The following is a 26,541-nucleotide window of genomic DNA, read 5'->3' on the forward strand; positions in this document are numbered from 1 at the left end:
ACCCTCAGACTTACCCTGTTTCTGGGAGTCAGTGGCTGTGCTGGCTTCTGCTTGTCTCTGTGTCTGTGTCTTTCTTAGTTTCTCTCTGGCTCTGTGTGCTGATTGCCTTACTGGACCTCACCTGTGTGGGCTATGCCTCTTCCAAGATGGCTGCCGCCGCCTCCTCCTCTATGCCAGTATCCAAGATGGCTCCTGCTTGTCCTTCCTGTGGGCTCACTTCCTCTGTGTGTCAAGCCTCTGTTTGGAGGCAAGGAACTTCCTGCTTCTGTCCTGCTGGTGGTGACTCATCAGCAGGGGCGTATCTGGACTCCGGCGGTAGGGGGGGCCAGAGCCAGAGGGAGGGGGCACATTTTAGCGCCCCCCCCCGCCCCCCCCGCCGCCGCCCCCCCCAATAACTTAGTCTCTCCACCCCCCTCCCGCCGCCAACCCTCCCCCGCTGCCGTTCTTACTTTTGCTGGCGGGGGACCCCAACCCCCGCCAGCCGAGGTCTGCTTCCACCTGCCGCTGCCTTCAAAACTTCTTCTTCAGCCGGCGGGGGACCCCAAACCCCCGCCAGCCGCCCCGCGCTGTTTAAAATTCATCTTCGGCCTCCGTGGCCGTGCTGCTGGGATAGGCGGCGCTGTTGAAATCCACTTCGGAGTCTGACGTCGCAGCACGTACAACGTACAACGACGTCAGACTCCGAAGTGGATTTCAACAGCGCCGCCTATCCCAGCAGCACGGCCACGGAGGCCGAAGATGAATTATAAACAGCGCGGGGCGGCTGGCGGGGGTTTGGGGTCCCCCGCCGGCTGAAGAAGAAGTTGTGAAGGCAGCGGCAGGTGGAAGCAGACCTCGGCTGGCGGGGGTTGGGGTCCCCCGCCAGCAAAAGTAAGAACGGCAGCGGGGGAGGGTTGATGGCGGTAGGGGGGGCCAGGGCAAAATCTGCGGGGGCCCAGGCCCCTGAGGCCCCACGCAGATACGCCCCTGCTCATCAGTAAGTTCCTTTATAAGGAAGGCCCGTGCTTGCAGTCAGGGCCTTCGCATGGTGTCATTGTCTGGTGTCATGCCCAGAGGCCGACAGGTTAGTTAGTGTGTTGCTGCGCTGCTTCTAAACCTGTCTTGTGTGTGGGCTTCTTGCCCTTCTGTGTGGGCTTGCCCTTCTGTCTGGTACCTGTGGGCTTCTTGCCTTTCTGTGTGGGCTTGCCCTTCTGTCTGGTACCTGTGGGCTTCTCGCCTTTCTGTGTGGGCTTGCCCTTCTGCTTAGTACCTGTGGGCTTCTTGCCCTTCTGTGTGGGCTTGCCCTTCTGCCTAGTACCTGTGGGCTTCTTGCCCTTCTGTGTGGGCTAGTGCCCTTCGGTTCCCAGTACCTGTGGGCTGCTTGCCCTTCTGCGTGGGCTGCTAGCCTTCTGCCTTTAGTCTGTTTGCAGCCTGCCCTACTCCTTGCTTGTATATTCTGTGTGCACATCCTGATCCTTGTATATCCTGTGTGCACATCCTGAACCTTGTATATCCTGTGTGCACATCCTGGCTGCTAGCCTTCTGTCTTTAGTCTATGTTTAGAGCCTGCTGTTCAGGCCTGGTTTCCCCGTCTGTGTTTGCAGCCTGCCCTACTCCCTGCTTGTATATCCTGTGTGCACATCCTGAACCTTGTATATCCTGTGTGCACATCCTGATCCTTGTATATCCTGTGTGCTCATCCTGGTCCCTGCTTGTTCGTCCTGAGTCCTGGTTTTGGCTAGCTAGTGTTATCCAGTTTTCCGCTCTGCCTAGCTACCTTCTGTCCCATGTGTCTACCTTGTACCTTGCTTGTATATCCTGTGTGCTTATCCGGATCCCTGCTTATGTATCCTGATTCCTGTATCTGTCTAGCTAGCGTGCATCTTCTGGGGGATTTATCCTGTTACCTGCCTCGACCTAGCTAGTGGGTTTGCCCAGGGGGTATTCCCAGTCTCCCCTTCTTCCTTGCTTGCATGTCTGTCCTAGTTCCTGCTCCTGATAAGCTTCTGTCTGTCTAGTCTGTCTGGTGTGTCTGGCTTAGCGGCTGTGTGCAGCGCTTAGTGCAGTCTAGTATTGTTCTCCTGTGTTTCCTAGACCCGAGGTGGGTCCTCTGGATCTTCAGTTCCGGCCTTGCCCTACAAGTCCTGTCGGCCGCCCGCACGCTAGAGCTCAACTCTAGCGGAAAGGTGGCTAAGTACAGGTGAAGCGGTTCCTGTTCTGCCGGTTCAGTTGCCTACTTCCAGTCCAGAGTTTCCGGTCCTTCCGGACGTCCAGTTCCAAGATGGTCTTGCCTGCCTCTTACGATTCCCAGTGCTGTCTTGAGGACCTGACAGTATGCCAAGGCCCTCGAGAACGCGACACCTGTGAAGATTTGGGAATCTTCCAGGAGCAGTTTGAAGTTGAGTTCAGCTACCCTGATTGTTATCTGATGGTCCAACTGTCAAAAATGTGTTTGAACCTGAAAAGTATTATTGTTGGCATTTTCCAAAGGCGACATATTCCAATGCATAAAATCAGAATAAATATTTTTTTTTGTCATCTGTCATTTTAGTTTTCCCCATTTGCTTTGATCCCAGTTCTTTTCTGTTTTGTCCTGTCCCTCCAGGAGCTCAGGTCCATTTGACATTTCTTCTCTCTCCATGGTTACCATCCACCTTCCCTCAGTGTCCCCATTCCTCCCCCCATATCCAGCATCAACCTTCAGTGTCCCTGTCCGCTATGCCCAGCATCTGTGTCCTTGTCCCTCCCCTTGTTCAGCTTGTGCCCTCTCTCTTCCCCTGCTCCTGCACCCCCCACCTTTGGGTCAGCATCTCTCTCTCTCTCTTCCCTACCCCCTGTAGTCTAGCATCCTTCTCTCCCTCCATTTGGTTATAGCACCTCTCCCCTTTTCTTCCCACCCCTGAGGGTCTGGCATCTCTCACTACTTCCCCCCCCCCCCCCCCCCCCCCCAACGGTTCTGCAAACTTGCAGTGGGTCACCGACAGTGACAGTGACAGTGATGCAGACATGATGTTTCTGACTGGCCAGCCTCTCAATCTTACCTCTTCTACATCCCACCCACAGGAAGTTGTTAGTACATGGCAGCAGGAAGACTGGCTAGCCGGAAACTGAGTGTCTTTACGTCACTGCCAGTGCTGGCAATCCTCTAACTTTGCAGGATCTTGTGGGCTATAGAAGAGGTAGAGGGAAAGATGTAAGACCTGCAGGAGGCGCAGGGAAGGGAGAAAGTGCAAGATACACAGGGCCTGTGAGCCCCTGCCACTGAGTTTTGCAGTGCTCACTGCATGGTAGCATCACCCCTGACACTTTCTTTCTCATGTTACTGTAGCTTTACACCTTTACAGTTACTTCACTAACATCAATATTTTTCTTTTCTCAGCTTTGAACCTTTTACTAGGAAGATCTTATTTATTTAACTTTCAAAAATGTAATATTTCCCCAGAACTGTGCCACTTTACTATGTTCCAGTAAATCTAAAGTAGCTCTGAAAAAAAAAAAACACAGGACATCCCTCTGGGTAAGTGAACATTTTGCTGTGCTTTGGTGATTTAAAGATTGGGATAGAAGAGAATTTGTAGGTTTGTTGATAAAAACAGTTTGAAATTCATAAAAAAGTAAACCTTATTTACCACCACCCCCCTTTTTTTACAAAGCTGCACTGTACTGCCGACACAGCCCATTGGGCTGAGTCGGCATTACTGCGAGGCTTTGTAAAAAGAGGGTGGGGCAGTTTAAATAATGAGAAAAAGATTAAGGCCCCTGTTTACAAAGCCGCACTGGTGGCTGGTAGTGCAGTACTGCCGACACAGCCCATCCACTTTGAACGGGCTGTGTCGGCATTGGCACGCAATTTTGTAAACAGGGGATTAAGGCTGTGGCAACCTGTAGCATTAATATAGAGCACGGTCTAGTTCGGTCTTCTTTCCCACCTAACCCTGGCACATTTCAATCAAGTGAACAAAAGAGAGGTTTGTCATTAGAGTATTTGCAACTGTAAGCAATTTGCCCTCAACAATATGTCAATAAAGTTTGTAGCTGCAAACACTGAAGACCAGCCTGTTCAACAAGGCATACTACAACGATCCATCCTAATTCCCAAACAATGAAACTCAAGCCTGAACTGGATAAAACCTAAATCTCTATACTCAACTACTAAGGTCTACTCTACCACGAATGAACTTTAACGCAATATCACTTTATCTCTTATTCTGAATATGAACTCTTTATACTTGACTGCTTAATCTACTATGTTAATCATGATCTTTAATGTAATGTAATACTACTTGTATCTCTCAATCCGGAAATGGCGATCGCCATGACGGAACAATGTAAGCCACATTGAGCCTGCAAATAGGTGGGAAAATGTGGGATACAAATGCAAGAGGGAGTAAATCCGCCAGAAAAGCGGAGAACTCAAACGCCCCACGGTAAAAACAATAGTGTAAAAGAAGTGGGAGAGCGACCAAGGATACCAGAAACTGGAGGATGTTCGATAATAAACAATTTTGTTAATAATTTGAAGACTCGACACAACGTCGTGTTTCGGCCGTCAGGCCTGCATCAGGAGTCTGCTTTGCGCAGTGCTGCGTAGCAATGGTGACGACAGACCTTTTCAAATTTTACAGCTGACTCTAGGGCAAAATATTGCAAAATAACGTTGAAGATAATCCTTCGGACGTAACGTTGTAGTCTTTTCACAGCACAGAGGGAACCCTGTAAGGAGCAGGGTTGGCAGTTTCTCCCACCTCTCAGCACCACGCCCATATTTAACGTTGAAGATAATCCTTCGGACGTAACGTTGTAGTCTTTTCACAGCACAGAGGGAACCCTGTAAGGAGCAAGGTTGGCAAAGCAGACTCCTGATGCAGGCCTGACGGCCGAAACACGACGTTGTGTCGAGTCTTCAAATTATTAATAAAATTGTTTATTATCGAACATCCTCCAGTTTCTGGTATCCTTGGTCGCTCTCCCACTTCTTTTACACTACGGATACAAATGCAACAAATACATAAATCATACAATATACCATATAATCTCAAGACTCTTTATAGTAGTCTAATATCTCTGCTACCTTAACAAGTTTTAAATAATTAAGCATGGAGTGATGAGAGTTAATATATGTGCTCAGTACAAAGGGATCCTTTCAAAGAATGAGTCCTATCCCTTGAGGCCAGAGTAGCAGATTAGAGGAGCTGAGGCAGACAGAGAAGAATTCCACCTCCAGTCTGGCAGCCTCATGCGAGGAAAGCCTTAAGAGGTTAGGGCTCTTCAGTTTGGAGAAGAGGCAGCTGAGTGGGGGATATGATAGAGGTCTACAAAATCCTGAGTGGAGTAGAACAGGTAAACATGAATCAATTGTTTACTCTTTCAAGAAGTACAAAGACTAAGGGACATTTCATGAAGTTACACGGTAATACTTCTAAAATAAACAGGATAAAATATTTTTTTAACTCAGCAAATAGTTAAGCTCTGAAACTCATTGCTAGAGGATGTGGTGACAACAGATCTGGGTTTTAAAAAAGGTTTGAACATGTTCCTGGAGGAAAAGTCCATAATCTGCTATTAAAATATATGTGTGGGAAGCCACTACTTGTCGCTGGGGTCGATAATATGGAATCTCGCTACTATTTGGAGTTCTGCCAAGTACTTGTGACCTGGGATTGGCGAGAGTTGGAATCAGGATCCTGGACTAGATGGACCATTGGTCTGACCCAATATGGCTATTCTTATGTTCACTTAAGTCTCTCTTGGAGTTTTCTGTTTTGTGCAGGAGATCTTTGCCTTTCTTGTGGAGGATGCTCTTTTCCGGCTGCAGGTTCAATAACTGTTTCTTCTTTTGTGCAGTACTGGGAGTACCTACTACCTATTTGTAAGAACTCAATAATTCAAACTGTTTTAAATTTAGGGGTCCAGAGACCCCCAAGAAGGCTGGAGTGACCTTAAATCTGACTCCATCTCTAAATAGCACTAGTACTGGGGTAATCAAGAAGTTGTGAAGTTCTAAAAGGAATTGCCACTAAGAGAGACGTTAGGTCTAAGGAAAAGATACCAGCGTTATGACAAATTGGATTTATGTCACAGGTTATACAATGCAGCGAAAGATAGCCTGATACAGCAAAAGCATTTATACTTACAGCCTTTCATCATTAAGTGAAGCCCACAGAACATCATTTGGGATGAGGAGTTTATTTGCCAAGATACAAGTCAAATCAGTGATTGACAACAGGCACGTACAATCAATTAGTTAGAGGAATATAATAATCCAGCTGCAAACAGGTGTTAATTAGTTCCTAATCTTTTATAATTTCTCTTACCAATTAAAGGTTTTACAAGGGAAAGCAATTAGGTAATTTGTCAGTTCTGCTGGACACATTGGTTTCCCTTGGAGAGAGAGAGTGGCAACCCTTCTCTCTAACTTAAACCAGGAAATACCCTGATTTTATAGGTGCCCTCAGGATATGGATAATATGACAATAGATATACCTGATTGGATCTATGCTAATGTCATGGTTGTCACTGATTGGCTCATGCTAATGAGTAGCTTCTATTTTGCTAATATGGTTTTGTCTTTAGCTCGCTTGACCACAAATCTTAAGCAAGACCCTGCATCCAGCTACACCTTTCCTCTCTCACACCATGGCTGACCACAATCCTGCTCACAGGAAAGTCTCCCTCCCCTCTTGGACAGCTAGTTCCCTATTTTCTTTGCACCTGGCATGACTCACTCATTTCTCAACTTGTTTTTCTAACTTACATTAGAGAAAATTCCACTTTGTAACAGATACGGCTTCCATTTTGTGCTGAAATCCTCCATTTTGTTTCCATATCTATTGACCTAACTTTTCCTAATTTAGCTTATTTAGGCCTCAATCTGGGCTACAAACTAGGCCATACTTTTCCAGTAAGCTCCCAGTTATGTCAGCCATCAGATTTCTGACTCAGCCAAGGTCTGTAATGGCCTGAGCTCTATGACTGGGCCCGCCACCATTCCAGTGGGGGGGTCTCTGGCTGTACCATAATTATACAAAACCTAACTCCCTTTCTGAGGGATTGATGCAGAAAGCCACACTGTAGAACCACACACTGATGGCTGAGTACATGGCTGCTACCACAAAATTTGTGAGAAAAACTGTGGCCATGCAGTACACTATTAAAATGTAAATTCAGAGTGCACAGAACGTGAATACTAATTAGGAAAAGACTGCTGGACACTGAGCTTATGGGTTATATGGTAAAGACAGCTTTACTGTGCGTACATCCGAAAAAAACAAAATTCCAGCACACATCTGCACAGGAACCAGAATGTTGCTCTCTGCAGATGTGCTCTGCCATTTTTGTTTTCTTTGGTTATGAAGTTACCTCCCATTCTGTCTTTTAAAGTTGTAGGTACTTGTTATGGTCACAGAAAATAAAATACTGGCATTAAATCCTCTCTACTAAACCTTCTACCTTGCCCAGGACCTGGTGGTAAATTTCTTGCATCGTGCATGCTATAAAATCCCGTTTACTTCTGTGCATTGCAACAGAATACATAGAGGGGCATAATTGAATGAAAACGTCTATCTCCATGGGCGTTTATCTCCGAGAACGGGTCCGTGAAGGGGCGGACCGAACCGTATTTTCGAAAAAAATAGACGTCCATGTTTTATTCGACAATTTGTGAGCTGGGCGTTTTTGTTTTTCAGTGATAATGGAAAATGAAAGCGCCCAGCTCAAAAACGAATAAATCCAAGGCATTTGTTCGTGGGAGGGGCCAGGATTTGTAGTGCACTGGTCCCCCTCACATGCCAGGACACCAACCGGGCACCCTAGGGGGCACTTTTACAAAAACAAAAAAAAGGTAAAAGAGCTCCCAGGTGCATAGCACCCTTCCCTTGTGTGTTGAGCCCCCCAAATCCCCCTCAAAACCCACTGCCCACAAGTCTACACCATTACTATAGCCCTAAGGGGTGAAGGGGGGCACCTACATGTGGGTACAGTGGGTTTGGGGGGCGGTTCGGAAGGCTCCCATTTACCAGCACAAGTGTAACAGGTGGGGGGGGATGGGCCTGGGTCCAACTGCCTGAAGTCCACTGCACCCCCTAATAACTGCTCCAGTGACCTGCATACTGCTGCCAGGGAGGTGGGTATGACATTTGAGGGTGAAAATAAAAAGTTGTGAAACGGCATATTTTGTGGTGAGAGGGGGTTTGTGACCACTGGGGGAATCAGGGGAGGTCATCCCCGATTCCCTCCAGTGGTCATCTGGTCATTTAGGGCACTTTTTGGGGCCTTATTCGTGGAAAAACAGGGTCCAGGAAAAGTGCCCTAAATTCTCGCTAAAAACACATATTTTTTTTCCATTATCGGCGAAAGGCGCCCATCTCTGATCGGCCGATAACCACGCCCCAGTTCCACCTTCACCACGCCTTCGACACGCCCCCATCAACTTTGTCCGCATCCGCGACGGAGTGCAGTTGAAAACGTCCAAATTCGGCTTTCGATTATACCGCTTTATTTCTTTTTGTGAGATAAACGTCTATCTCCCGATTTGGGTCACAATATAGGCGTTTTTCTTTTTCAATTATAAGCTGGATAGTATATTAAAATGCATGGTAATCCTATGCACCCATGTGTATCATGTGAGTTAACATCTTTGCTGAACCCTTTTCTGCAGAGGAAAGCCCACGCAATTCTGTAAGCGCCGGTACTGAGAAAAAGAAATGTGCACGAGTCCAAGCAAACCTTAAAGTGAAAGCACACACTAGCGCCTGTTTTCTGCACTTAAATATAAGCCTTAGAAGTTTAAAAACATTTTGGAACAGCTTCTGTTTAAAGGCGCAGAAGAGCAGCACCGATATGTGCTTATTTTGGGGGTTTGCTTGGTGCACGCGCACGAGAGCTGTGCTTACTACAAAACTCTTCTGTGTATGTGCTGCCAAGCACTCCCCTCCCCCCCACACACTGATTTTGCTGTGCACATATAATTTGAGTACCATTTCCTTTAAATCACTGGCGAGATAGTTTTCTGCACTGTTATGGCAGAATGTGTTGTGCGCTGATGTTTTAGCATGGGAGTTTTGAGCATTAGCCCCCAAGTTCTAATTATCACTCATATCAGTGGGACAGCACTTCACAGAACCAGGACACTGTACCAGTGATTTCACAGTGAGAATACTGAAAGGTAACTTTAAAACCATACAAGAACGTAAGACCTTTGAAGTCAGAATGATTTAATATTTTAACACCCAACAGAAAGGACTTAACAAGGACCTGGGGTTCCTAGCCCATTATAAACCATAAAGCTGGATGGAAGGAAAAGGGGATAGAATACCTATATCATGTGCTCACAGACGAAGGGCGTATCAGAACGTTTCCAGAACTGAGAGCTCAGTACAAAATAAATTCAGCGGACTATTTCCATTATTACCAGCTGAGGCACTATGTGTCCAGTCTGACTTGGACAGACCTCACCAAGGACGTGAGGGAAGAACTGGCTGCTGCTATGTCGCTGGGGGCGCAATTGAAAGTGCCCATGGCCTACCATCATCGCCACATCCGAGATACAATGCCAGAATTGGATTACATGGGCTACGCGGCAAAATGGAGCCAAGATCTGGGAAGCCAGATAACTGAGACTATGTTTAAGGACCATGTGCGGTTGCTCTGGCAGAAAATTGGCAGAGCTCTGGGAAATACAATATAAATTCGCACTAAGGATATATGTGGCGCCTAGAAGAGCTTTCCATATGGGAGCATCACCGGATTGAGCATGTGGGAAATGCCATCAAGAAGGGGCTACATTGGTTCATATGTTTTGGACATGCCCAAGAGTGGTTTGGTTTTGGAAAAGTATACTACAACAAGTGACAGAACTCTGGTCCCGAAGATGGACATATGATCCAAAGTTGCTTTTTGGACACCCAAGGCTAAGCAAGCCAACGCCGAAGGGATTCACAGACTTTGTAAAAAGAGCTACAGTAGTAGCGAAAAAAGCAATCCTGCAGGAGTGGCTGGGGAACAAACCACCATCACTGCAATATTGGCGAACTCAAATGCTTATACTTTTACGTAGAGAACATCTGGCAATGCGGAACCAGCCACAGATAAGAAGACAACAATTTGAATGCAGATGGGCACCCTTTTGGGAAACCTTGACCCCAATGGTCCGGAGCCAGATATTGAACCTATAATCCCCGTTGCTGCTGCTCCTGTAACCTCTGCTTGTTATTGGATATATAAGGGAAAAAAGGGGGGGGGAGGCTTTGGGGAGGGAAGGGGGGTAGGGAACAGGGAGGGGAGGGAGAGTAGTTTAGGGGGGGAAATACTAATATCAATAAAAATACAAAATGTGAAGATATGCCAATTGCTGTTATGGAACTTGCTTATGTAATGTGAAATGTTACAGCTGGTTATGTTCACTTAATAAAAATGATTGAAACATAAACCATAAAGCTGTATGTCTCTGTTGATCACCCCACCCCTCACCTATCCACACCCATCCTGTTAGAATATCAATGATATGCTTTGATGTCCCCATGCATACCTCCGACCCACCCCCATCCTCCCACCCTGTCAGACTGTCATAGTAATGCTTGAAGGTTTTCACTTATATACACTGTCAGCTAGCACATTTGCTTATTTCCGATCTGACGAAGAAGGGCAACCTTCGAAAGCTAATCAAGAAATGTATTAAGTTATGTCCAATAAAAAAGGTATCATCTTATTTTCTTTTCCATGTTTTATTTTGTTTGATTTCTATAGATTCTACATGGAATGTTGCTATTCCACTAGCAACATTCCATGTAGAAATCGGCCCTTGCGGATCACCAATGTGGCCGCGCAGGCTTCTACATAGAATGTTGCTAGTGGAATAGCAACATTCCATGTAGAATCTCCAATAGTAGCAACATTCCATGTAGAAGTCGGCCCTTGCAGATCACCAATGTGGCCGCGCAGGCTTCTGCTTCTGTGAGTCTGACGTCCTGCACGTACGTGCAGAACGTCAGACTCACAGAAACAGAAGCCTGCGCAGCCTTCTACATGGAATGTTGCTAGTGGAATAGCAACATTCCATGTAGAATCTCCAATAGTAGCAACATTCCACGTAGAATCTCCAATAGTATCTATTTTACTGTCATAGTAATGCTTGAATGTTTTCACTTATATACACTGTCAGCTAGCACATTTGCTTATTTCCGATCTGAGGAAGAAGGGCAACCTTCGAAAGCTAATCAAGAAATGTATTAAGTTATGTCCAATAAAAAAGGTATCATCTTATTTTCTTTTCCATGTTTTATTTTGTTTGATTTCTATAGATTCTACATGGAATGTTGCTATTCCACTAGCAACATTCCATGTAGAAATCGGCCCTTGCGGATCACCAATGTGGCCACGCAGGCTTCTACATAGAATGTTGCTAGTGGAATAGCAACATTCCATGTAGAATCTCCAATAGTAGCAACATTCCATGTAGAAGTCGGCCCTTGCAGATCACCAATGTGGCCGCGCAGGCTTCTGCTTCTGTGAGTCTGACGTCCTGCACGTACGTGCAGGACGTCAGACTCACAGAAACAGAAGCCTGCGCAGCCTTCTACATGGAATGTTGCTAGTGGAATAGCAACATTCCATGTAGAATCTCCAATAGTAGCAACATTCCACGTAGAATCTCCAATAGTATCTATTTTACTGTCATAGTAATGCTTGAATGTTTTCACTTATATACACTGTCAGCTAGCACATTTGCTTATTTCCGATCTGACGAAGAAGGGCAACCTTCGAAAGCTAATCAAGAAATGTATTAAGTTATGTCCAATAAAAAAGGTATCGTCTTATTTTCTTTTCCATGTTTTATTTTGTTTGATTTCTATTGATAACCTTAAGAGTGGACTAACACGGCTACCACACTCCTCCACTCATATCATATTCCCAGCAGCACACTGTCAGATCAAGCTTGTCAAATATTACAAAGGCACTCTTCCCACTGCTTCTCTGGGCCTTTGCTCCATCCGATACCCACTCTACACATGTACAAGTACACTCTCGTGCATGCGTAAGCGGAGGATCAGTGTCTCAACACCCAGCTCCAATAGCCAGCTCCCTCACTAAAAGGGCTGCTTTACTTCCAGCCAGCCTCTACGTGGCACTCCGGCTCTGTTGTACCCACACTTGCACAAATACTTTTTGCCTCTGATGCTTCTGTCCACAACACACAGCAGCAGCCTGACACTCTACACTGACACAACCCAGCCTCCCAGGTAATAAAATTTGTTTTAATCCATAGGTTACTTATGTATAATTTCTTTCCAACATCTGGTGGGATTGGAAAGAAGAAAAACCAAAAACACAAGCACAGGGCATAGACAGTAGAAGTCTGCCCAACATTGGCTTTGCTTCCCAATTGCCAATGTGGCCACCCAATCTCCACTAAACTTCTGTGGATCCATTCCTTCTAAACAGAATTCTCCTTTGTGTTTCTCCCACGTATTTTTGAATTCCATTACCATGAGTGGAGGAGTGGCCTAGTGGTTAGGGTGGTGGACTTTGGTCCTGAGGAACTGAGTTCGATTCCCACCTCAGGCACAGGCAGCTCCTTGTGACTCTGGGCAAGTCACTTAACCCTCCATTGCCCCATGTAAGCCGCATTGAGCCTGCCATGAGTGGGAAAGCGCTGGGTACAAATGTAACAAAAATAAAATAGATACTATTGGAGATTCTACATGGAATGTTGCTATTCCACTAGCAACATTCCATGCAGAAGCCTGCGCGGCCACATTGGTGATCTGCAAGGGCCGACTTCTAGTGGAATAGCAACATTCCATGTACAATCTCAAATAGTAGCAACAGTGGAGGAGTGGCCTAGTGGTTTTGGTCCTGAGGAACTGAGTTCGATTCCCACCTCAGGCACAGGCAGCTCCTTGTGACTCTGGGCAAGTCACTTAACCCTCCATTGCCCCATGTAAGCCGCATTGAGCCTGCCATGAGTGGGAAAGCGCAGGGTACAAATGTAACAAAAATAAAATAGATACTATTGGAGATTCTACATGGAATGTTGCTATTCCACTAGCAACATTCCATGTAGAAGGCTGCACAGGCTTCTGTTTCTGTGAGTCTGACGTCCTGCACGTACGTGCAGGACGTCAGACTCACAGAAGCAGAAGCCTGCGCGGCCACATTGGTGATCTGCAAGGGCCGACTTCTACATGGAATGTTGCTAGTGGAATAGCAACATTCCATGTAGAATCTCAAATAGTAGCAACAGTGGAGGAGTGGCCTAGTGGTTAGGGTGGTGGACTTTGGTCCTGAGGAACTGAGTTCGATTCCCACCTCAGGCACAGGCAGCTCCTTGTGACTCTGGGCAAGTCACTTAACCCTCCATTGCCCCATGTAAGCCGCATTGAGCCTGCCATGAGTGGGAAAGCGCTGGGTACAAATGTAACAAAAATAAAATAGATACTATTGGAGATTCTACATGGAATGTTGCTATTCCACTAGCAACATTCCATGCAGAAGCCTGCGCGGCCACATTGGTGATCTGCAAGGGCCGACTTCTAGTGGAATAGCAACATTCCATGTACAATCTCAAATAGTAGCAACAGTGGAGGAGTGGCCTAGTGGTTTTTGGTCCTGAGGAACTGAGTTCGATTCCCACCTCAGGCACAGGCAGCTCCTTGTGACTCTGGGCAAGTCACTTAACCCTCCATTGCCCCATGTAAGCCGCATTGAGCCTGCCATGAGTGGGAAAGCGCTGGGTACAAATGTAACAAAAATAAAATAGATACTATTGGAGATTCTACATGGAATGTTGCTATTCCACTAGCAACATTCCATGTAGAAGGCTGCGCAGGCTTCCGTTTCTGTGAGTCTGACGTCCTGCACGTACGTGCAGGACGTCAGACTCACAGAAGCAGAAGCCTGCGCGGCCACATTGGTGATCTGCAAGGGCCGACTTCTACATGGAATGTTGCCAGTGGAATAGCAACATTCCATGTAGAATCTCCAATAGTAGCAACAGTGGAGGAGTGGCCTAGTGGTTAGGGTGGTGGACTTTGGTCCTGAGGAACTGAGTTTGATTCCCACTTCAGGCACAGGCAACTCCATGTAACTCTGGGCAAGTCACTTAACCCTCCATTGCCCCATGTAAGCCGCATTGAGCCTGCCATGAGTGGGAAAGCACAGGGTACAAATATAACAAAAATAAAATAGATACTATTGGAGATTCTACATGGAATGTTGCTATTCCACTAGCAACATTCCATGTAGAAGGCTGCGCAGGCTTCTGTTTCTGTGAGTCTGACGTCCTGCACATACGTGCAGGACGTCAGACTCACAGAAGCAGAAGCAGAAGCCTGCGCGGCCACATTGGTGATCTGCAAGGGCCGACTTCTAGTGGAATAGCAACATTCCATGTACAATCTCAAATAGTAGCAATAGTGGAGGAGTGGCCTAGTGGTTTTTGGTCCTGAGGAACTGAGTTCGATTCCCACCTCAGGCACAGGCAGCTCCTTGTGACTCTGGGCAAGTCACTTAAACCTCCATTGCCCCATGTAAGCCGCATTGAGCCTGCCATGAGTGGGAAAGCGTGGGGTACAAATGTAACAAAAATAAAATAGATACTATTGGAGATTCTACATGGAATGTTGCTACTATTGGAGATTCTACATGGAATGTTGCTATTCCACTAGCAACATTCCATGTAGAAGGCTGCACAGGCTTCTGTTTCTGTGAGTCTGATGTCCTGCGCAGGACGTCAGACTCACAGAAGCAGAAGCCTGCGCAGCCACATTGGTGATCTGCAAGGGCCGACTTCTACATGGAATGTTGCTAGTGGAATAGCAACATTCCATGTAGAATCTCAAATAGTAGCAACAGTGGAGGAGTGGCCTAGTGGTTAGGGTGGTGGACTTTGGTCCTGGGGAATTGAGTTCAATTCCCACTTCAGGCACAGGCAGCTCCTTGTGACTCTGGGCAAGTCACTTAACCCTCCATTGCCCCATGTAAGCCGCATTGAGCCTGCCATGAGTGGGAAAGCATGGGGTACAAATGTAACAAAAATAAAAATGTTATCTCCACCACGACCTGTGGGAGGGCATTCCAGGTATCTACCCACCTTCTTGGTGAAAAAATACTTCCTGACATTATTCCTGAGTTGGCTCTCTTTGAACCTCAATTCATGTCCTCTAATTCTACCACCTTCCCATCTCAGGAAAAAGTTTGATTGAGGATTAATACCTTTCAAATATTTGAACATCTGTATCATATCACCCCTGTTTCTCCTTTCCCCCAGGGTATACATGTTCAGGCCAGCAAGTCTCTATTCGTATGTCTTGCAATGCAAATTCCATACCATTTTTGTAGATTTTCTTGGAACCATTTCTTTTTACATCCTTGGCAAGATACGGCCTCCAAAACTGAACACAAGTGGGGCCCCAGCAATGACTTGTAGAGGGGCATCAACAACTCCTTTCTTTTGTTGGTTATACCTTTCTTTTGGGAAATTATCCAAACCTTTTTTTTTAAACCCTGCTAAGCTAACTACTTTTGCCACATTCTCTGGCAACAAATTCCAGATTTTAATTACACGGTATAAGAAATATTTTATCTGATTTGTTTTAAATTTGGTACTTAGTAGCATTTTTGGAAGGAGTAAACAAGCGATTCTCGTCTACCTGTTCCATTCCATTCATTATTTTATAGACTTCTATCATATCTCCCCTCAGCCGTCTCTTCTCCAAGCTGAAGAGCCATAGCTGCTTTAGCCTATCCTCATAGGGAAGTCGTCCCATCCCCTTTATCATTCTCTTCACCCTTCTCTGTATATTTTCTTATTCCACTATATCTTTTTTTAGAAGCAGTGACCAGAATTGCACACAGTATTGAACCATTGAGCAATATAAAGGCATTATAACATTCTCATTTTTGTTTTCAATTCCTTTCCTAATAATACCTAACATTCTATTTGCTTTTTTAGCTGCCGCTGCACACTGAGCATCAACGATAACACCTAGATCCTTTTCCTGGGCAGTAACTCCTAATGTGGAACCTTGCATCTTGTAACTATAGTTTGGGTTCCTCTTTCCCACACGCATCACTTTGCACTTGCTCACATTAAACACCCAGTCTCGTAAGGTCCTCTTGCAATTTTTCACAATCCTCGTATGATTTAACAACTTTGAATAACTTTGCGTCACCAGCAAATTTAATTACCTCACTATTTATTCCCATCTCTAGATCATTTATAAATATGTTAAAAAGCAGCGGTCCCAGCACAGACCCCTGGGGAACCCCACTAACTACCCTTCTCCATTGAGAATACTGACCAATTAACCCTACTCTCTGTTTTCTATCTTTTAACCAGTTCATAATCCGCAATAGGACACTACCTCCTACCCCGTGACTTTTTAATTTCCTCAGGAGTCTTTCATGAGGTACTTTGTCAAATGTCTTTTGAAAATCCATATATACAATATTGAGTGTTTCACCTTTATCCAGTGGTGTGCTGGAGCAGGCTCTCACAGGCTCGCAAGAGCCGGTTGTTAAGTTTTTAAGAATTTTGGGAGCCGGTTGTTAAAGTAGGGCCCTCCATGGCTACTTTAACAACTGGCTCCCAAAATGTGGGCTTGGGCCCCCTGCTGAATTATCTTTTACTTTGCTGGTGGGGATGCTGAGCCCTGCAAGCCAAGTAAATAGACTACTGCTGCTCCCCGCTCTTTGTTTCCAGCTCTGAGCAGCAGGCTGGGACTTCTCCAGCATGTGAAAGAAGTTCCAGCATGCTGCTCAGAGCAAGATGTTGGGAGTGGTGGCAGTCCATTTATTGGCTGCCAGCAAAGGTATGCCTAGCGTGCCCGCACAAATGGAGGGAGGAGAGAGAGGCAAGTGTTGCTCTTCCCCCCCCCCCCCCCGGCCACCCCTGGCCCTTCCAAATGCAGAGCTGGCTACGTCCGGAGAAAGAGCCTGTTGTTAAAAATTTACCAGCACACCCCTGCCTTTATCCACATGTTTGTTCACTCCTTCAAATGTAGTACTGGTTAGTTTGGTAGAGTTTGTTAAACCTGAAGTACAGTAGATGTGCTGTTCAAACACACAGGGATGGGGTTAGGACAGGGACTGCTAGCTATATTGCCCTTGATCTAGTAGAAGACATTTTGTTGTAAGACATATGCATTATAGCTAACTGCTTAGGTTGGTAGGATTTCTAGTTCTACAATTAGTTAAACCAAACCAATTCTTACGCCTTGCAATTCAGGATGCAGAAGAAGGTTCATGGAGGCCAGACTGCCTCTTGTCCAGACCAGATTATATTTCTATTGGGAAATGTGTTGCAAACAAGCTTAAAGATTTTTTCATTTATGTTAGTCAAACCTTTGGACAGAGCTGGAAGGGTGTCTGGGAAGAATGAATGCTGTAAGAAAGTCATACCATCTCTGTATGCAAGTCCTTCTCTGTGTCACTGCACGTCTAATTATACCTAGAGCTAGATAAAGTGCAATGTTAATTTCTACACATTATAGGAATGGCTAAAGGGTTTTATACTTTCCAAAGCTACAACATTTTTACAACATTTTAAATGCTGTTAATTGTATTTGGAAGGCTCTCAGATTATGTGTATACTGCTCACAGACAGAGAAACTAACAGCAGAGACGATGAAGATTTGGGCTAAACAGACATGGTTCTGTCCAGAACCTAACACATGTGCTTCTGAGTTTGGCTATCTGGAGCCACATTATACCACCCCATGGGGCTGTGAATGCGTCACAGCAGAAACCCTAAGAGGCAGATGCACTAAAGCTTAATGAGCCTTTAATGACCCTCCAACGAGGAAAATTTGATCCGTTGCATGCATCAAAGGGCTTTTACCGAGGAAGCTAGCAGCTAACGAAAACGGAATGGAGATGAGCAATTAGTGTGAAAACCCCATTGAAACGAGATGCACTAACCTTTTCCGATTGCCTTTACGCAGGAAAAAGGCAGGAAATCTAACGAGAGATCTGGACCTCTCGTTAGGACAGCTCTGTGCCAGGAAAAATTGTAAAGTGAAAAAACAAACAAACTGTGAGCCAATCCCAGCGCAGTAGCAGAGCTAATAGCGCTGTGATTGGTCAAAAGGAAACTGAAAGGCACAATCCATAAACAGAAGCCTCTACAAACCCCAAGGAGTTCAAAAATATTTCCTAAATAAGCTTTCAAAATGTCCCCATGGAAGAGAAATCCAGAGGTAACAAAGAGAAGTCTTTGCACATAAGTTTGGTTTTGTTATTCCATATGTGTAGAAAAGTCGACATGCTTCCTTTTAGGTTTTATTTTCATGGCAATAAATCCAGGGGCAGGAGGAAGAAATGGTCCCCAGAACTTCATGCCACTCTTTGCAAGATCTTTCAACCCTGTTTTCGCACAGCCCCGGCCCCCCTCCCTTCCTCACTACTCTGTCTCCCCTCAGCTCCGCCTCCCGACATCCTCCGCCCTGTGCCCCACCCCCTCTTGGGGTCGTCGCCGCCATTCCCCCCCCCTCCACCGGGCCCCCCTCCCTGTTACCGGGCCCATGCAGCACCTCTCTTCTCTGTCCGAAGGCGCTGCACGGGCAAGAAGAAAAGCTGATGCCTGTCTTTGCACAGCTTCGGTCGCGCGTCTCTCTCCTCCTGGGCCCACCCCTGTCTGACGTCGGTAACCTACGTAATGCCATATTACCTGTGTTTTAGTTAAATTAGATACCCATTATAACAAGCAAATGAGATTTTTAACCTTTCCCTTTTTTTTATCCTGTTCCTTCTATCCTATCTAATTTGATTGTAATTGTATAACAACTGGTCTGGCGTTAGCCTCATCAATACATTGTAAGCCACTTTGTGCCTGCAAAACTGTGGGAAAAAGTGGGATATAAATGTGCTAAATAAATAAATACATTTTAAATCTGAAACCAAGTTTTCCCAACTTGAATAGCAAATACATTCTATCAAGCATCATCTTTGGATCATTCCTCTGTTGATGCAATAAAAAGTTTCACAACCTTCTAAATATCTGTGGGCTGAAACACCAAGGGATACTGTATTTCCGGGGAGGTGGGGAGAGGAATTGTACCTAAACATATTGAAACATTTTTCAGAAAAGAATGATCTGTAGGATGATAAAGGCTTGCACAGTACAGTTGTGAACACCAAAGTTAAGTTTTGTTGTACTTATACTGTTTTTTTGTAAAATGTAAAACACGTAGAAACTGTTGACAGACAGACACCAGAGGGTGATGGTTAATAGAATTTAATTGGAGGAAGAAAAGGTGAGTAGTGGAGTGCCTCATGGATCGACCCTGAGACTGATTCTGTTCAATATATTTGTGAGCGACATAGTCGAAAGGTTACAAGGTAAGGTTTGACTTTTTACAGATGATACCAAGATTTGTAATAGAGTGGACACCCCGGAGCAAGTGGAAAACATGAAAAAGGATCTGCAAAAGTTAGAAGAATGGTCTAATGTTTGGCAGTTAAAATGTAATACAAAGAAGTGCAGAGTGATGCATTTGGGGAGAAGAAATCCAAGGGAGCAGTATGTCCTAGGAGGTGACAGGCTGATATACACAGACGGGGAGAGGGACCTTGGGGTGATGGTATCTGAGGATCTTAAAGTACCAAAACAGTGTGACAAGGCGGAGGCCATAGCAAGAAGGTTGCTAGGCTGCTTCGAGAGAGGCATAACCAGCAGAAGAAAGGAGGTGTTGATGCCCCAGTACAAGTCATCGGTGAGGTCCCACCTAGAGTATTGTGTTCAGTTTTGGAGGTCGTATCTTGCTAAGGATGTAAAAAGACTAGAAGTGGTCCAGAGAAGGCAACAAAAATGGTATGGGGTTTGCGCCAAAAGATGTAAGAAAAGAGAGTGGAAGAGGAGGGACAGGGGAGATATACAGTGGGGGAAATAAGTATTTGATCCCTTGCTGATTTTGTAAGTTTGCCCACTGACAAAGACATGAGCAGCCCATAATTGAAGGGTAGGTTATTGGTAACAGTGAGAGATAGCACATCACAAATTAAATCCGGAAAATCACATTGTAGAAAGTATATGAATTATTTGCATTCTGCAGAGGGAAATAAGTATTTGATCCCCCACCAACCAGTAAGAGATCTGGCCCCTACAGACCAGGTAGATGCTCCAAATCAACTCGTTACCTGCATGACAGACAGCTGTCGGCAATGGTCACCTGTATGAAAGACACCTGTCCACAGACTCAGTGAATCAGTCAGACTCTAACCTCTACAAAATGGCCAAGAGCAAGGAGCTGTCTAAGGATGTCAGGGACAAGATCATACACCTGCACAAGGCTGGAATGGGCTACAAAACCATCAGTAAGACGCTGGGCGAGAAGGAGACAACTGTTGGTGCCATAGTAAGAAAATGGAAGAAGTACAAAATGACTGTCAATCGACAAAGATCTGGGGCTCCACGCAAAATCTCACCTCGTGGGGTATCCTTGATCATGAGGAAGGTTAGAAATCAGCCTACAACTACAAGGGGGGAACTTGTCAATGATCTCAAGGCAGCTGGGACCACTGTCACCACGAAAACCATTGGTAACACATTACGACATAGCGGATTGCAATCCTGCAGTGCCCGCAAGGTCCCCCTGCTCCGGAAGGCACATGTGACGGCCCGTCTGAAGTTTGCCAGTGAACACCTGGATGATGCCGAGAGTGATTGGGAGAAGGTGCTGTGGTCAGATGAGACAAAAATTGAGCTCTTTGGCATGAACTCAACTCGCCGTGTTTGGAGGAAGAGAAATGCTGCCTATGACCCAAAGAACACCGTCCCCACTGTCAAGCATGGAGGTGGAAATGTTATGTTTTGGGGGTGTTTCTCTGCTAAGGGCACAGGACTACTTCACCGCATCAATGGGAGAATGGATGGGGCCATGTACCGTACAATTCTGAGTGACAACCTCCTTCCCTCCGCCAGGGCCTTAAAAATGGGTCGTGGCTGGGTCTTCCAGCACGACAATGACCCAAAACATACAGCCAAGGCAACAAAGGAGTGGCTCAGGAAGAAGCACATTAGGGTCATGGAGTGGCCTAGCCAGTCACCAGACCTTAATCCCATTGAAAACTTATGGAGGGAGCTGAAGCTGCGAGTTGCCAAGCGACAGCCCAGAACTCTTAATGATTTAGAGATGATCTGCAAAGAGGAGTGGACCAAAATTCCTCCTGACATGTGTGCAAACCTCATCATCAACTACAGAAGACGTCTGACCGCTGTGCTTGCCAACAAGGGTTTTGCCACCAAGTATTAGGTCTTGTTTGCCAGAGGGATTAAATACTTATTTCCCTCTGCAGAATGCAAATAAATTCATATACTTTCCACAATGTGATTTTCCGGATTTAATTTGTGATGTGCTATCTCTCACTGTTACCAATAACCTACCCTTCAATTATGGGCTGCTCATGTCTTTGTCAGTGGGCAAACTTACAAAATCAGCAAGGGATCAAATACTTATTTCCCCCACTGTAATACAGATGCTTGAATACTTGAAAGGTATTAATATAGAAACAAATCTTTTCCAGAGAAGGGGAAATGGTAAAACTAGAGGACATGAGCTGAGATTGTGGGGTGGTAGACTCAGGAGTAAAGTCAGGAAATTCTTTTTTACAGAGATGGTGATCAATGCCTGGAATGCCCTTACGAGGGAGGTGGTAGAGACAAAAACAGTGACAAATTAATACAGGGCTAAATTTAAAACTATGTCTGATCTTCAAGGCCCTGAGTATCTGACCATTAGGATGATCCTCCACACACCGCCAAGGACACTAAGGTCCTCCCAAGGACTTTCACTAACTACACCCTCTCCAAAAGAGATTACACGATGTGATACCCGCAAGCAAGCCTTCTCCGGAGTAGCTCCCACACTCTGGAATGCATTGCCTGAAAGGCTTCACTTAACACAAGACTATCTCTACTTCAGGAAGCAGGTGAAAGCTTGGCTCTTCAACCAAGCCTTTAATGGAAGAAGTTACTAACTTGTTAGTCTCACTCACACACACAAGGATTGACTTGGGCTGCACATACTGCAGCAGGACATGTTTATCCACTCCTACCCTAGCTGAGATAATATTTAACCATCTCTCTGACCTCACGTGCAACTTTCTTCAAATCAATCACCTTACTTTCTAATTCTTCCTACTTTCTTACTCATCTATATGTTACAACTTCGCCTTACCCCTCATTACCAATTATAATGTTCTATTACGTATTGTGTTGTAATTGTAAGTAGTATACCATGCCATACTTTGTATTGTTGTTCGAATATTTTTACTGCTGTAATTGCCTATTGCTCATGTTTGATCTATTCTTACTGTACACTGCCTTGAGTGAATCCCTTCAAAAAGGCGGTAAATAAATCCTATATAATAAAACACACCTCCAACATTCTGAAGCTGACTGCATGGCTAAGGCATTCCTGCTCTCTGTATCCATCTTCTGAATTGACATCACATACTTCTGGGTTCATCACAAGCAGAAGTGACCAACCACACGAGGTTTCTCGGCTTCAGAATGTTGGAGGTGCATTCTATTAAATAGGATTGGTCAGTTCCTTGAAGCACAGCCAGAGCTCAGCGTCCTGCATAGTAATGCTCAGACACCAGAGAGAGAGGGGGGGCTGACACCAGAGAGGGGGGGAGGTATCTCTGTCACACACACTCTCTCTCTCACACACACTGTCTCTCACACTGTATCACATTCACTCTCTGTGTCACACAGTCACTCACACACTCTCCTGGTCTCATACACTCAGTCTCACAGAGAGTCTGTGTCTCACACACACTCTCGCACACACTGTATCTGTGTAAAACACACTCTCTCTCACACTGTGTCTCACATACGCACTTGCACACACTCTCATTCTCACACACACACACACTCTCTCTCACAGACACACTCGCACCCAGACTCACTCTCTCTCACACACACTCGCACATTCACTCTCTCTGTCACACACAGTCACTCTCACATACACTCTCTAAAACATACACACCCCGAGGAAAACCTTGCTAGCTAGCGCCTGTTTCATTTGTGTCAGAAACGGGCCTTTTTTACTAGTAATAAATAAATTCAAAAAGGTGTGGGATGAACACAGAGAATCTCTAATTAGAAAATGAATGGTATAAAAAAACAAACCAAAGAAACCTAAACTTAAATGGCTACATATGTGTGGATGTGGCAACTCTGGTTGTGATGAACTAAGGCTGGTGCTGGGCAAGCTTGTATGGTCTGTGTCCCATATAGAGCAATCCAGTTTAGGATGGACTGGAAGAGACTTTGACAGCCATTTCAGTGGCTGGAACCCAAGGACAGTGCTGGGCAGATTTTTACTATAGGCTGAAGTGGGCTTCGACAGCAATTCCAGTTGTCGGAATGTAAGGACAGAGCTGGGTGGACTTCTAAGGTCTATGTCCCAGAAATACCAAAGAAAGACCATGATCTACAGTAGAGGCCCTGTAAGTTTAGGCAGGATTATGGTGGAGACATTCAACTACCTCCAAGATATAAAGGAATGCTCAAGATTTAAGAAGTGGTCAGAGTGTAAAGCTCCAAGCAACCTCAGAAAACATTTCCTCCCAGGCCCCGATGTTCAAAGCTTATCATGCTTGTAACGTTTGATTTAGCCAGTCTAGCATGCACGTTATTCAGCGTCTAATGCACAAAGAGGTTCTATGTTGCTTTTACCATTTGTGGTTGCAGATACCGATAATCCTATGGAAATGTATTACAATGAGCTTATTAGTATTAAAATGAGCATTCCATGCGATGCACAGAAAGGAGCGCCTACCTTTAATGTTCAAAATGTTCTAGCAGGTCTGGAGCTGCTGTTGCATGATGGTGACTTTTCAGTGGAGCAATCTGTTAGCATTTTTTAATCTGCACATGTGTGGGAAATGTGCCATGTGCATTTATTATGTGTGTTTGTGTGTGTCCCACACATAACAATACTGTCAAAAAGTTTTCGTGGAACAATAAAAAATAAAAAAAAACTTCCAAACTTCTACCATAGCAAGAGGCTTCAGATGCAACTCTCTGCAGGGTGTTTTTTTTTTTTTTTAATTATTATTTATTTACTTTGCCCTTGTGTACTGCTTCTGCCTTATTGTTCGGAGCTCCAGAGACCACAGCCATACCCTCTACTGAACATGCGCACAAGAGCTATGCCTACCACTCCTTTACGCCTATGTTTACTAAGCGGCGCTATGGGCGCGTTAGTGTTTTTAACACATGTAAATATTTTACACACATTAAACGCTAATGTGCCCATAGAAATGTATAGGCATGTTAGCGTTTAACATGCCTTAAATGTACAGGTGATTTTAAAACTCTAACGCACCTTAGTAAACATACCCTTAATGTCCAATGCTCAACACCAACAGCGTGCATATAACTTGTGTGCTGTTAACGTGGAGCATCAGTCGATAATTTAGATTTGCTGTTTCCTACAGCGCATCTCCCTCCTAGAAAGGGTGTTGGAAGCTTGGCACCATTTCCAAGTAGAGGTGACCAAGAAACAGTAACACGAGTCAAGAAAGCTTAGGATAAGCACAGAAGATCCTTAGCTGAAAAGCAGTGAGAGGTCCGTCTGATCGAGTGGGATCTATGCCACTGCACTAGAAATGAAATTGGGTCCGACTGTCCTTATTTGCCGTCATATTCTATGTTTCGAAATAAAACCAACAATTCTGTAACCTACTAATAAGCCAAGTAGTGCACAAGACAGAGGCATGTGGTAAATTGGTTGCAACAAACCCCCCTCCCTCTCCCCATGTGTGTCTACCCGTGCACTGATTTTGTATCTTTGCATGACCTTCACACTTAAATACACAGGCAATCTGCCACATACCACAATTGAAATAGTCAGTGCAACACACTTTCTTTTCAACACAGTAATATTAGGGAGTTCTACGGCAGCAGTAGGACACAGATTATCCAGACTAATCTCTGCAGAGAGCAGCTTGGATAATAGAAAATCCGGATGATCGGACATCCTTTTTGAAAAGAGACCACACTTGAAAGTTACATGTTGAGCATTTTTTTGTTTTCAGTAATAAATGGGGGGGGGGGGGGGGGGAAATACCAAACTATTTGTGATGTTATAATTTTATTCACTATATATCAGGCATAACGCGTTAACTATAATACAGAGATTACATTTTAAAAAATGGAAGCTGTCCAGGCCAGATAATTGGAGTTCACATAATGTATCCTACTATATTTGTAAGGAAACTATTTAAAAATTCGAAATGTTTTCCCAGTCATTGTCCCCTCTATACCCTAGTTCACACCCACCTGTTCCCTCACTTCCCTCCATCCAAGTCACCTGTCCCCTTCACTGGCTCATACATACATCCAGACAAGTTGATTAACAGGACTAGTTCCCATTTAGAGATTAAGGTAAAAAAAAAAACATGCACATCCCTCTGCCCCCCCCCCCCCTTCCCCTAGTCCTTTCACTCACCCTCCTCCTCCCTCCTCTCATATTCTCTCTCCTCCTCCCTCACTTCGTTGCCCCTCTGTTCCCCTCGCCCTCCTATCCCCTGGCTCACACTCCTCTCTGTCCCTGCACCACGTCGCTTCTTCCTCACCTCGCTCACCTGTCCCCCGGGTCCCTCTCCCCCTTCTCGCTCACCTGTAAGCCAGGCTCATGCACTCGAAGAGGCGGGTCAGGGTGGGGTCGATGTTCCTGGGTCCAAAACCGCTCTCACCCTGGCTGAAGGGTTCGGGTCCCCGGGTGCGGGGGTCGTTGTGCGGACAGGACACCATGAAGTGGCCGCTGTGTATCACCTGCGCGCCGGGCATTGCACGGGAGCCCGATCCGGAGCCCGGCAGCGAACTGTCTGAGTCCGTACCCGAGTCCGAACCCCCCACTGCGCGTGTAAAACGCCCGGACAAAGCGATCGCCTGCACCCCAGCCATAGGGAACTTGAGCGATCTGCGCCCAGTGCCAGGCAGGCTGTCAGAAACACTAACCCCGCCCACTAAACGTTATCTGCATAATATATGCAGCCTCTACCAGCCACCTCCCCTCCAACGCCCCCAGAGCCTGCCTACCACTCCTCATCTGCATAACTTATGCAGCCCCTCCCCCAGAGCCAGCCTGTCAGGTGCAGACCCCGCCCACCACGCCTCATTAGAAACCCGATCCGGCTCGAGTGTCAAGCGCAGAGAGCCCACCCACTGAACCTCACTTGCCTGGATAAGGGTGGGTTTAGAAATAATTAATTTCAATTTGCATAATTATTCATTCAGCCTCAACCAGGTCTACATAAACAGCTGAGCCTGAGGAAGTAACCTGAAGTGCCCCAAGAGCTCCATGCCAATTTGCAGAACGCTAATCTCTTGCATAAATTATACTGTAGCTGACACCTATTTGCATGATATTTTGAGCCTTTAGGCTACTGCAGATGCAGTGGCAAAATGCTGAAAGGGTGGGTGATAGGTAGCCTAGCTTAGTACTCAGTAACCCCTGTGAACTTCTGTGCCTAAAATGACATTTCTCTACGTTGTGTTAATATAATCATTGTCCTTGACTATTTTTTTTTTTGGCACAGAATTCCCCAAGG

The 26,541-nt window shown here is 45.6% G+C and overlaps 1 protein-coding gene across 1 annotated transcript in view; it reads right to left on the reverse strand.

Annotated features, from left to right (window-relative positions):
• The window catches only part of MLXIPL (MLX interacting protein like), a 389,368-nt gene extending 363,451 nt beyond the window's left edge, over window positions 1–25,917 (reverse strand). Inside the window, exon 1 of the mRNA XM_030185603.1 lies at window positions 25,608–25,917. Within this exon, the coding sequence (XP_030041463.1) occupies window positions 25,608–25,894 (287 nt within the window). The 5' untranslated portion in view covers window positions 25,895–25,917. The remainder of the gene's footprint in view (window positions 1–25,607) is intronic.
• Window positions 25,918–26,541: the final 624 nt, after the last annotated feature.

Source organism: Microcaecilia unicolor, chromosome 13 (genome assembly GCF_901765095.1).
Source record: "Microcaecilia unicolor chromosome 13, aMicUni1.1, whole genome shotgun sequence".
NCBI lineage: Eukaryota > Metazoa > Chordata > Amphibia > Gymnophiona > Siphonopidae > Microcaecilia > Microcaecilia unicolor.